Genomic DNA, 13,213 nt, shown 5'->3' with positions numbered 1-13,213 from the left:
TATTAAAAATGATAGAACAAAACTTGTAAGGAAAATTTGTGAGAACGATGATCCAACTTGACATTCAACGTTGAATTTGTCATTTCTCTTGTTCGTAACATTCACATAATATTTGAATTATACCCACAATTTGGCATTTATTTTATATTTGAATGATCTATTTATATTTTCTCTCCTGACAGTTAAACCAAAATAAAACAAATTACATAAATTTGTGATAAAGAAAAAATTACACAAATTGTGATAACTTCCTAAAAACCGCTCACATTGCGTCGGTTGTACACATTCTTTCTAGGTTTTGTAGTAGTTATCATGAGCTAACTCTTCCTTCGATCCAACTTTATTCCTTTCTGGACTCTGTCCAGTACAGGCTTCTCTCAATGCTATCTTCCATGATACACTAATTGATGAGCTGACTAACCCTTCTTTCATTCCTCTTCCTCGATTTCTTGCGTCTTGATACATTCCTCTCTTACATCATATCATTCCCTTTGACCCCTTGTCTCGCCCCTCTCCTTCGATGCCCTTAACAGCAGTATAGTATACCAGAAAGAACTTAGCCCAGTACTTACGAACTAAGATACCAATAAATGTTGAACAAATCTGAATCTTCACTTTCTCTCAAATGCTCACAGAAAAAATTTAAAAGCAAATTAGTTTCATAGTTCCTTTCATGATTATGATCCGCAGTAAGAAAAGCATGCACTTTGCCTCCAACTTCAATCCAACTGCTACCTGGAATCCTTTTCATTCCTTTTTCCTTCATCTCAGTCCTTACGGTAGCAACGTCTGACCACTTACCTGCTGCAGAATGAGCATTTGACAACATCACATATGACGATACATCATCAGGATCTAAAGACAAAATCTTTCTTGCTGCAAGCTCTCCCAACTCCTTGTTGGAGTGGATTTGACAGCCCCCAAGCAATGCCTTCCAAAATCCAAGTCCAGGGTCAAAAGGCACACTCCGAAGAAAATCCTCAGCTTCTGCAAATCGTCCAGAGCGAGCAAGCAAGTTAACCATGCAAGCATAATGCTCAGACTTCAGTAAATTGGGGCTCTCAAGCCTTGCCCGATTGAAATAAGAGTAGCCCTCATCAACAAGACCAGCATGATTACAAGCCCAGAGTAACCCGAGAAGGGTAACCTCATTAGGTTTATATCCTTCAAGACACATTCTTTCGAAGAAGCTTATCGCTTCGACACCTCTTCCATTCTGTGCATAACCACAGATCATGGCATTCCACGAAACTATGTTCCTTTTAAAAAGCTTGTCAAACATTAGCCGGCTGTCGTCCATGCTTCCACACTTTGCATAAAAGCTGATAAGAGAATTACCAACAAACTGATCGACCTTGCCCAAAAACTTGATGGCGCATGCATGAAAACTTTTTCCAACTCCAAGGGAAGCTATATTTGCAGCTGCACAAATCACACACGGAAAAGTAGATTCATTTGGTATAAATCCTTCTCTAAGCATGCCAACAAAAAAATTCACAGCTTCTTCATTATGGCCCGTTTGGCTGCACCCACCAACCATCGCATTCCACGAGACAACATTCCTCTCAGGCATTTCATGGAAAACCTGCAGAGCCTCTTCAAATCTCCCTCTCTTCAAATACCCACAAATTAGAGTTGTATAAGACACCACATTGGGGTGTAGAGTATCTCTAAAAGCCTTCTGGGCATCTTCTGCAGAACTCAGCTTGAAATACAAATCAAGAAGAGGAGTGCCAACAAATGCATGACAACTAAGGCCAACCTTCATCGCACAAGCATGAAGCTGCCTCCCAACAACACCATTTCCAAGTGAAGTGGAGGAGTTAAGCACGGTTCCAAATGTGAACTCATTGGGTCTGATTTCCGAGGCCAACATCATACAGAAAAGATGGATAGCATCTTTATAGCAGTGCCGCTTAACGAAACCTTGAATTATGATCGTTGCTGAAGCAACAGTTAGGTCAGACATTTCTTCAAACATTTGGCAGGCAACATGGAAAGTGGTTGAATCCAAACCATATGGATTAATGTTTTTGTGTATAGCTGATGCTTTATGCTTATTGGCATGATGGGTTTCAGTAATATAGCTACAAGAAACAACATAGGGTGAAATCGACGTGTGAGCAACGCAGAGTCTAGAAACTATGTTTCTCAATTGAATCTTCATTCAATGTTATATAGAAGTTTCACATTGATGTTGTTCCCTCCCAAATCACAACCTTTTGCTGTACCCCAGGAATTGTGTATTTTGTGTTGTATTTTTCTCAAATCAACGTTGTGTTTTCTTGTATTTACGTTTTCCCTGCACATGTAATTATGGGTGATGGATTTGGTTATATAAACTCGAGTTTAGTAAAAAATAAAAATAATATTAAAATTTTATTAATTATATATGTTTTTTTTTTCAAAATAAATATATAAAAATTGTTGTAAACAACAACCAATAACAGTAGAAAATAAATTCTGTGTCCTATTTATTTAAGGTAACAAGGTTAACTATTTTCAATTTGAACTTGTTAGATAGATTGAATCACATTGATACATGTTATATTAAAATAATTAATTTCTAATATCAAATCAAGAAAATATAAAAGGTATTAAGGTTTCAATTGAAATTAAAGTAAAAAATTTATATTAACAGTTCATTTATTACTTTTTATTGTAAGGAGGCACAATAACTTTTAACTTAACATATTTACCTGACAATGTTGTTGGTCAATATATTTTTGTAGTCAATAACTTTTTATACAAAGCTTTTTACCTTTCTGATGAAGAGAAATAATAAATCTAATAAATTATTTGTTAGTACTTGATTCATGATTTTGTGAACCTATAATTTAACATTTTTCTGAATTTTTTTTCATCCTTTTCAATCGATGATTTTACTAATGTATTTTAATTCTTATCTTAACATTCTAATTCACCATAATAACTCGATATATTTTTCTAATGTAATTTTGTTGTGCATACCATAATATTCTTAATTCAACCATACTTCAATATTTCTATTTCATATAAAGAAAACTAACAAATCAGCAATAAATCAGAAAGATTAAACTATGAAACAAAACTAAAAGAAAAGTTAATTTCTTTAAATGATTTGAATATAATGAAATACGAGTAAAATTCGAAGAAAAAATGATTTTTTATTTCAAAATTATTAATTTGCTCTTAACTTCAGAATTTATACGAGTTTACCTTGAGTTTATCTGAAATCTAATTGAAAAAAGAAATAATAATAATTTTTTACTCTTTCTTTATCTATAAAAGACCATAAACGCTTAAAAAGAATAAGAATTAATCATGAGTGTAATAACTTTGAATATATCCAATAAATAATTTAGAAGATTGAAGATATAATAATTTTACGATAATAAATAGAGAAATTTAATTTTAGAATGATTTAATTTTGCACACGTTTTTTTATTTTCATTCTTGTTTCTTTTATAATCAAATTTGCTTTATTTATAGAAAATTTAATCAATGTCTAACTGAGGATTATGTAACATCTTATTTTACTAATATAAAATTGTAAAACTAAGTGTTATAAACATGACGTCTCTGGTGAAAAAATCTAGAGATTTCTAAAAAATGAAGACTTACACTTAGAAGACTAACACCTAATTATGTCATTGCTTCACTCTTAACCCTTCTCAACCCCACTGTTGGATTCATTATTTAAAGTTATCATTGTAAAAGAGAAAACAAAACACACAAACAGACAATACAAAAATAAGGGTGAGTTAAAATACCAAAAGAGTATACATACATTTTAAAAACAATAACATTACATTCATAATATAAATCAAACCATACAAGAATAATCATATCTACTATAGACTTCGACCCATTCAGATACATGTATTGATGTTAGACTCATTGAAAACCTGCACCTATGTATGGTGGAGCAACTTGCTCAGAAATAATAATCATAACCACAATCACCACTATAATGTCATACACCAACGTTAATCCATTAAACATTATGGCTAATAAATGACCATCAGACTAAGAAATGACCATCAGATTAAGGACCTCTTACTACTATCCACGACATAACTACCCATTTCTACTTGAGATTAAGAGTTATTGAGAGTGTCAGGATCATCCCCCAATCTATAAGTCCTTACTTCAATAGATTACACAACATAACAACATTAGGATATTTCTCCATGAAATTCCTTTTTACATCATACTTAAATCCACACTTTACATTTCATTTGAACATCATCATACATTTCTACCATATGTTTTCACCATACTTAATCATATGCGTAGTCTCATGTAAACATCATCATACTGTCAACACCCCATTTCGTCTGGGTAAATTAATAAGAATAAAAATTAAAAGTAAAGGTAAAAAACAAAAATAAGAGAATAATAATTAATGGTGGGTAAAAAGAAAGGAAAAAGAAAATAATAAAATAATTTTCCTTAATGCAGAACACATCCCTAGAAAATAATTTTTTGATATGGTAATAATTTGAATCAATATTATGCCAATAATTATAAACAATAATTAAAATAATATATTGATATAATTTGTTGCGTCAGTTTCTTTTTAAAGAGAAAAATATGATTTTTGAAATGGACAAATTTTCTGACCATAATTATAATCAATGTCTTGAATATTATTTGATTTGTTTTTCTTGCAACCAAGACCATTTCTTTCACTTTTTTGTTCATTGTGAATTAATTCACAATTAAGGCAAAATTACCGTAATATGACCATTTCTTTTCCTTTTTTGTTCATTATCAATTAATTAACACTTAAAGCAAGATTACCATAATATTACAAGGTGTTTGTATATATACGCATCCGGTCATAGAAGAGAAGAATGGGAAAAAAAATAATAAAGAGAGACATGAAAAAAATACTAGAAATAGAAAGAGAGAAATAGAGTATAGAGGGAAATAAGTTCTCACACATAAGGATTCTGTCAACGGCAACCACCAAGGAAGAACTAGGGGAGTACCGAAAGCTAAAAAGGTATGTCACATCTACACCATTCTTTTTCTCTTTTTTATTGTACTTTGAAGTTTTTTTCTAAAAGGTATTATTTTTTACTACACACATATAACGTTTTTTAAAAATCATAAAATAAAGGGGCACGTGTCGGCCTATGGCCGGTTTCTTTCTTTTTCCACCATTCTTAAAATAAAAAAATACAAAATATTTAAAACCAAAAAATGTTAATTTTATTAAACTAAACCTTTTTTTTACGAGAACTACGTGATCCCTGATTTTCCATCATAAATGAAAATACGTAGGACCAAGGTCAATCTTTGTCGGTTCACTTTTCAAAAATCTAAATCAATCCATAATAATTTTTAGGTTTAATCATTTAGAACATCCTTATTTCTGTAGGGTTTTCTCAATTAGGTCATCGTACTATAAAATCTCTCAATTAGGTCTCTAAATGTGAAAAATTGGATCAATTTAGGGCTTGGCGTTAATTTGGGTGGACGACGTTAAAAAATGTTGTGCGTGGTAGGGTGATATTACTAAGTTTTACTAACGTGGCACACATTGGTCAGTGAGTTGGCTTTCTTTTATTTACATATTTAAAAAACATGAATGAAATCAAAACGCAACGTTGCAAAAAAAAAAACGCAACACCCGTGGCATGGCCGCACCCATTAGCGTCACTCGCACAGCCATCATCAACCACCGCGAGAACCCGGAACAACCATCCACCACCACGGGAACCCATAACAGCAAGAAAGGACCCTCAACGCAAAAAAAAATAATGCAGAAAGGAAGAACCCAAAACGAAACATCAAGAATACAAGAAATACCCATAAATTAAACTCAGATTCCAATTTGAAACCCCCAAAATCATAGAACAGACAAAACCCTAAATCGTAGGATCCAAAACCCCAAATTCACAATTTCAGAAACCTTAACCCCAATGTTGCAAAAGAAGAACTCCAATTCACGTTCCAATCTACAGAAAAGAAAGCAAAAGCAACCCCCAGATCTCGAGCCCAAACACGTTCTCCCTTCGTCGCGAAGACGCTGGAGGGCGAGATCCTCGCGTCGCGAAACGTCGTGCTTAAGCCCCTTGAAACTCGTCTCTCCTTCCCTGTGTGAAAGAAAGGAACGAACAACGCGCCATCACGATCTACCCGGAGAATATGAAGACGCTGTCGGGTCGCGCTCTCTCCATGTTGTCATCGTCACCGCCATTTGTCCCAACACGAAACGCAAAAGCCCTCTTCTCCTTGCAGGACGAACTAGAGTAGAGGAGAGAAAGGAAAACATTGCCTCCCTCTGTAAGACGAACAGAACACAATGAAATAAAAACGTTGCGTTTTGATTTTCATTGAAGTTTTTTAAATATGTAAATAAAAGAAAGCCAGCTCAGCGACCAATGTGTGTCACGTCAATAAAACTTGGTAATGTCACTCTGCCACGCATAACATTTTTTAACGCCGTCCATCCAAATTAACGGCAAGCCCTAAATTGATCCAATTTTTCACATTCAGGGACCTAATTAAGAGATTTTACAATACGAGGACCTAATTGAGAAAACCCTACAGAAATAGGATGTTCTAAATGATTAAACTTAATTTTTAAACAAATTCACAAACATTTTTCTAGATAAAGAACTATGTGATCCCTGATTTTCCATTTTAAATGGATATACATAGAAACAAGGTCAATCCTTGTCGGTTCATAAAACAAAAAATATATTTTTTTTTATTAGTTTCTTTATATAATCATTTTAAAGGAAAATTAAATATTTTGATAAACCACGTCAACTTTATACATTTAATTAAAGGTATTGCTTTTGGGCAGGCGCAGTAGGGTGCTAATACCTGTCATATGCGTAACCGATTCCCGAACTTAAAATCTAGTTTTCGTAGACCATGCCTTATTTTTCCATAGATTTTCCAGAATAAATTATTGTGGTGACTCCTAAAATATTTACCCATTGTCCCGTCGCGATCTCGGTTGCGGTGCAAAAAAGCCAACAATTAAAAGTAAGCAATTAAATGGATTCCAAGAATGGAGGTACTCAAAAGGATCCTAGGAAATGCTCTAGAGTAGATTCAGAAATCAAGAAAACTGATACAAGTCGCATGTACATCAAAATCAAGTTCAATTCAAAATTAGAAAGGTTGTTTGTGAAAATGTCTGAAAGAGCTTTCACTTACTGATGCATCAGATTTTAAGTAAGAATGGCACTGGTTTGGTCAGCTTTTTAAAATGAATTCTATTATTGATTTTGCATTGTAATTTCTTTCTATCTCAATTAAACCAAGCTTTTGCTGCCAAACTAAACACAATTACAGATGCATCATTCATATCAAACAGTTAGCAAATGACAAAGTAACTTGTATTAGAAATAAGTACTTAAATTGGTGGTTGGAATGGTCAAAATGTGCAGGACTGTTAAAACTCAATTTTTTTTTTGTATAACCAAGTTTAATACATCAAAACAAAATTCCTTGTATAGAAATTTGATCGATGCAGAAATGCATAATACCAAAATTTGACTTACCCATCCCCTTTTATGAATCAAATTAAGCAACTCAACCACCAAATTTCGGTGCAAAGGTTCAAATGACTTTTGGACACTGTAATGGATTCAAAAACAACAATTAAAACTTGATGAAGACACTAGAATAAACTTGAAGATGTTCAATAATGATATATGTACTGAATCAGATTTGAAAACAGTAAATGACTCAAGCAATGGATGTGTAGATCGGTCAATTGCAAAATTGATGCAATTAGAGTTTTCCAATGATGCTACTGCTTATATGGAATGCATCAAGTACTATATCTTTTGACACTATATCACAGATTCAAATCACAATTATTTTGCAAATGAACACATCACAATATATTACTGCACCATAATTTAAAACTGAATCCAATGTCACAGATCATGCACCCGAGCTCACATTGAGTTTGTCATGGCTCATTTGGTGTGCAAATAATGAACATTCTCTTCAGATTATGCAGATGAAGCAAAAACACGGTTTCAAACCAGAATTGAAGACAAATAAGCAATTAACATGACTAAATGACAAAACATAATGGATTACAAAAATAAAAATGACTCAAACCCAGATTTGACCGATTAAAATAATAAAACACCATCAAAGAAAGGCTGGCACAAGAGAATCAATCAAACACAAAACCTACTGGAATCAGATTAGCAATGGAACAGTGATAACAGAACCAAGAAGACAAGCAAAAATCAGATTGGACAGAATGAAATGGATGAAGAAACACTTAGCTAGAACGATTTGCTGGAACCTAGGCTTTGAATACCACATGATAGGTTACGTTCCAGCCATACGCATTAAACTTGATGGGTGTAATTTATATGTGTGAAACATTTCGACACATACATCTAAGGAATTCAAGTTGTTGATATTTTATATCAATGGAGCATATAAATTCAATTCATAACCAATTTGCTATTTTATGTTCACTTGGAGCCTATAAATTCAATTCATTACCAATTTGCTATTTTATGTTTGCATCAAATGGTTTTAGTAAATAAAAAGGAAGGGAATGCAGTATTGAGAGAACAGGGTAAATTATTCGATATTGAAAATGTTGATTTTGAAATTTATGAAATTGATGCCTAGATGTAATGGTGCTTTGAGAGTGGGTGTTGACCGGAATTTATCATGTACTTGGGGAATGCTTTGTGTCTGAAGCCCCTTACGCCATCATATGTGCATTTACTCAACATGTAGTACAATTTGGAGTTATATGATAAATTAGAAGAGGCATTATCCCAATGCCTAGAAAATTGGTAATATTGACAAGGATGAGGATATATTTAACCCAATGAACAGTGATGCCTTTATTAGTGTTAATGCTCGATCGTGGATAAGTTTTGTACCATTGTAAGCTCTCATCATGGAATAAAAAAATGATGATACTATATGGTCGTGTTGTATTGAAATTTTTAATGTTTTATAAAATATGAAATTAATTAACATTTTTAAAAATAAATTACTTTGAACGAATTACATAGATAAGATGTTTCAGTCTTGATCTTTTACATTAATTAATCTTGATCTAATGTTGTTTCTTTTTCCAAATGTACACTTTCCATCACCATCCCCTCACCACCAACTTCCTCGACCACCCCACCATCTTCCCCTTGGAGTGTCCAATTTTTCCAACAAAGTTGAACCCTAAGTGCACGCTGCCTTCTTCCACCTTTCTTGATATGAAAGAATGAGCTACTAATAACTATGAACACTAATTGGGATCCTTTTTTGCGGATTATGATTTTTTTAGATGAACTGCATTGGTTATGTTAGGGGTTCACTACACCGATGACTTTTCTTGGGATTTTAAACGGATCGTGTCCCATTATCTATGTTTTTGCGACGATTTTCTGAGAAACTCTTGTAAGTAACGACAATTTTTCAAAAAATCCCGCAAATATTGCTAACGGTGTTTTTCATATCGTTTTTCTTAACAACGAGAAATGTATTTACATAAAAACATTAAAGGTTCGAAACATCAAATTAAAATTCCATGTATGTTACATGAAAAGAATTCGTCAAAAATGTTTAAAGCTGCAAATATAATTATGTTATAACATAATACATTTCCTACATAGGTAGTAAAGAATAAAAGTCCTTTTGAAACATGACATGGATACAAGCTGTCATTGATTTTTCAACACTTTTAATGACACTTTAAACAACCATAGTTGTTTTTTTCACACTTTTAACAACGAACATTTCAACAACGATTTGAAAATCATGGTAAAAAAACCTATTTTCACCGTCTTTAGAATCTTTAACATTTAGGAAGCCTAATATACAAAGGGTTTAGAACCAGCAAGACTTTAGGAATATAAATGCACTTCAACAAAAAATATAGGAGGATTTGAATTTCTTAAAATACTTACTAGAGGTCTTGAAATGCTTCATCATGCAAGAATATAAACCAATTTTAACCCACTTTCTTTCAATTGTATAAATTATATTCAAGTACAAGTCGTGACATGGAAGTACAGATTAAAATGTCCCAAGTATTGTATGCATATGCATGAAAAACCTTATATATATGCCATGATTTATATAATACTATACATTACACAAAGGAAGCTCAAAGTGTACATTATGTTTTGGAGGATTAAAATTAGTTATCATATTCACATTTTGTAAGTAATCTTTAATTACAAAAAAAAATTGTTATACTTCGAATTTTTCTTCTAACATTTTGAGTGTGATGACAAAATCTCCCACATATAGTTGATTTCAATTTAGAAATCCTTTGAAATATTTTTGTATAAGCTCTTTCATTGACTCAAAAATGTTGCTTTCCCACCATTGTTAAAAGGCTTATTTATAGTGAGATACCAGCAACACAAAGGTTATGTGCTATGTTGAAATGCTTCTTTACTTCTTCCTCTTTATTTTGTTATGGCACAAAATTAAGTTGATCATAAATAGGCACACTGTAATGGTTGAATTTGACTCTAAGCTTTAAAATGAGGAGATATGTAAATTGAAAAGGTATATCTAATGTTGATTTGAACTGGGCAAGTTTAGAAGGTAGGTAATTTATTTCAAATTAAGGGCATCTTCTTACTTTAAAGAAATTCAACCCATGAAAAAGAGGTAATACACATCATGGATTTACATATATTGAGTACTAAGATGGTTCAAATTCATCTTAAGTTGATAGTCAAAGTTCTCCATTATTGATTTCATTTGGCTCTTGTTCTTCATCTCCTATTTTGACATGAAATAATCATTTAAACACTTTTCCACTATTTGTAATATGGTTTTGTACTTCTTAAAGTTGTCATTTGTCTAGTTCATTTTCTACAAAAAGTGCATTCTTACTAGCAACAATTTATGGACAATGAGATCTCATAGATGATACTCCTTCACATTGTCACAATAGGTTAAGAATATATTATTTCTAGACTTTATGTTTGTTTTTTTTCTTGACAGTCATACATTACATAGGAGAACCAAATACGTGTGGTAAAAAATAATCAGTTTGTTTTCCTTCTCATATCTTTTATGTCTCCAAATCAATTATATATAAATCAATTATATATATATATATATATATATATATATATATATATATATAATATTCTCAATAATAAAATGTAGAAAAAAATAATTCTTCATTATAAAAAATAATATTGTTTTCATAATTAAAATTTTAAATCAAGATAACTTCTATAGGGTACATTACATAAACCAAACGGCAACATTTGGGACCACTCGGTCTACCTAACACGACAAGCGAAAGTCAACCAATGTAAAAGGTTTTAGGGTGTTACTCCCTCTACCCTCACACGTCTCTTCCTCCACCTCCCCAATTTTCTAAAATACCAATTATATCCTCTGATTTTACTTTTATTATTTTAATATTTTAATTTATTTAAAACCTTTGATTTACTTCCCTCTGCACCTCTTCCTCTCTTTCATTTTCGTTTACCTTTCTATCTTCCGTCAAGCTTTTTCTCTTCTCTTCCGTCAAGCCTCATCAACCTTTCACTTCTATTTCTCCATTTCTTTCTTCTTCATTTTCCGGAAGAGCGTTTGTGGAGCAGTCGTTGAGCCGTTGGTGCCTTGGTGCGGTGGAGGCCGTTCAGCTGGGAGAGGAGCGGATCTGCGGCGTGCGGCGTGGTCCAGGTTTGTTTTCGGTGCTTTCTGCCTTGGTGCTTGTCGCGTTTCAACAGTGTCCGCGAAAGGCCGAAACGTTAAATATAAACTACTGTAAATAAAATAAATCCTAAATAAAATAAAAACGAAACGTAAAAGGAACACTGCCTGGACGGATGACATCCTTCAACGGATGTCAACATCCGTTTAAGGCAAAATGGATGTCGACATCCGTTTCGCCTTAAACGGATGTTGACATCCGTTGAAGGATGTCATCCGTCCAGGCAGTGTTCCTTTACGTTTCGTTTTTATTTTACTATTGGCGGCTCATGGGAAGGATTATAGGCTTGCATATTAAAAGGATTATTGGAAGCATTATGGGAAGGGTTTAGGGTTTAGGGTTTAGGATTATTGGAAGGATTATGACTACGTATCTGGAGAGGAACCACGACAAGGACACTACACCACAAACGCACTGCACCACGTACTGCACCGAGAACAAGAGGAAGATTGCTTGATAATTCTTTTCACGATCACCAAGTTTTGCAGAAAAATATTTTACTCATACAAGGAACTACGTAGGTTATCAGTGAAATATGTGATAAATGAGTAAAATTAAAAAACAATAATTTTAAAAATAAAATTTTACTGAGGGGCAAAATAGTAAAAAAAAGATGAAGGAAGGGGCAAAATAGTAAAGGGGAGGTGGAGGGAGAAGGCTGTGGAGGTGGAGGGAGCAACACCCAAGGTTTTATTACTGTTGGGCCATCATGGGCCAGCGCTAAAGATATTGGGCTAGTAGTTCAACAACATAATAATAAGATATCAATTAGATATTTATGTTTTCACTAAATCCCAAATACTGAATTATGATAAACAGTTCATTGAGTAACACTTAACTTGAACGTCAGAATGCCTTTTGCAAGTACTTCCTTCGATCTGAACGTCATACGGTTGAAATAAAAGTCTCAGAATTACGGAAAGGTAAATCTCTTCGCCTACACATATTCCTATAGGAACAACTTCATATTTTTTACAAAAATTGAATTGAAAAAATCGATTCGGGCCTAAATCCTTCCCCTTTTCCAGCAAACATTATATTTACTTTTCAGTTTCTAAAATGTTTCTCTCCGGACATAATTGCTTCCTCTCACGCCTCACTGCACAATGGATTCCTAGGGTTTGATGGCTTCTAGGCAAGGAAGAATAAAAATGAAAATAGAGAATAAGATAAAGGGAAAGAGGAACAAGAATCCTCGGCTTGATTTGGCTCCCGTGACCTTAAGATCCCCTCCCCCTCTTTCAATTATTGCAGCTCCTTTTTAGGCTTTACTGACCACCTAAAAATAATAATAAAAAAAAAATAATAAAATCTAAGGGGTGTCCTACGGAGTGTTCGAACCCTTACCCACACACCACAAATTATTTCTATTTAAGTAATTCAGTATCGCTTATTTCTTAATTTTCCATTCTACAAATATTAAATTTTATTCAATTAATTTACATATCACATAAAACATATAAACTAAACCTTTACCTCACTACACTAAGCTAGGGTTAATTAAAGAACATTGTACTATAATTATTTTATTTAAAA

At 33.0% G+C, this 13,213-nt stretch overlaps 1 protein-coding gene across 1 annotated transcript; it reads right to left on the bottom strand.

Annotated features, from left to right (window-relative positions):
• On the bottom strand, positions 1-2,302 carry LOC108344957 (pentatricopeptide repeat-containing protein At5g42450, mitochondrial). The gene has a single exon (XM_017583499.2). It carries the CDS (start codon positions 2,165-2,167, stop codon positions 569-571), a length of 1,599 nt encoding a protein of 532 aa, XP_017438988.1. The 5' UTR covers positions 2,168-2,302; the 3' UTR covers positions 1-568.
• Positions 2,303-13,213: the final 10,911 nt, after the last annotated feature.

The sequence above is a fragment of the Vigna angularis genome, chromosome 8, assembly GCF_016808095.1.
Source record: "Vigna angularis cultivar LongXiaoDou No.4 chromosome 8, ASM1680809v1, whole genome shotgun sequence".
Classification (NCBI taxonomy): Eukaryota; Viridiplantae; Streptophyta; class Magnoliopsida; order Fabales; family Fabaceae; genus Vigna; species Vigna angularis.
Note: the sequence above shows the minus strand (reverse complement) of the source record. Positions and strands in the feature narration are given on the sequence as shown.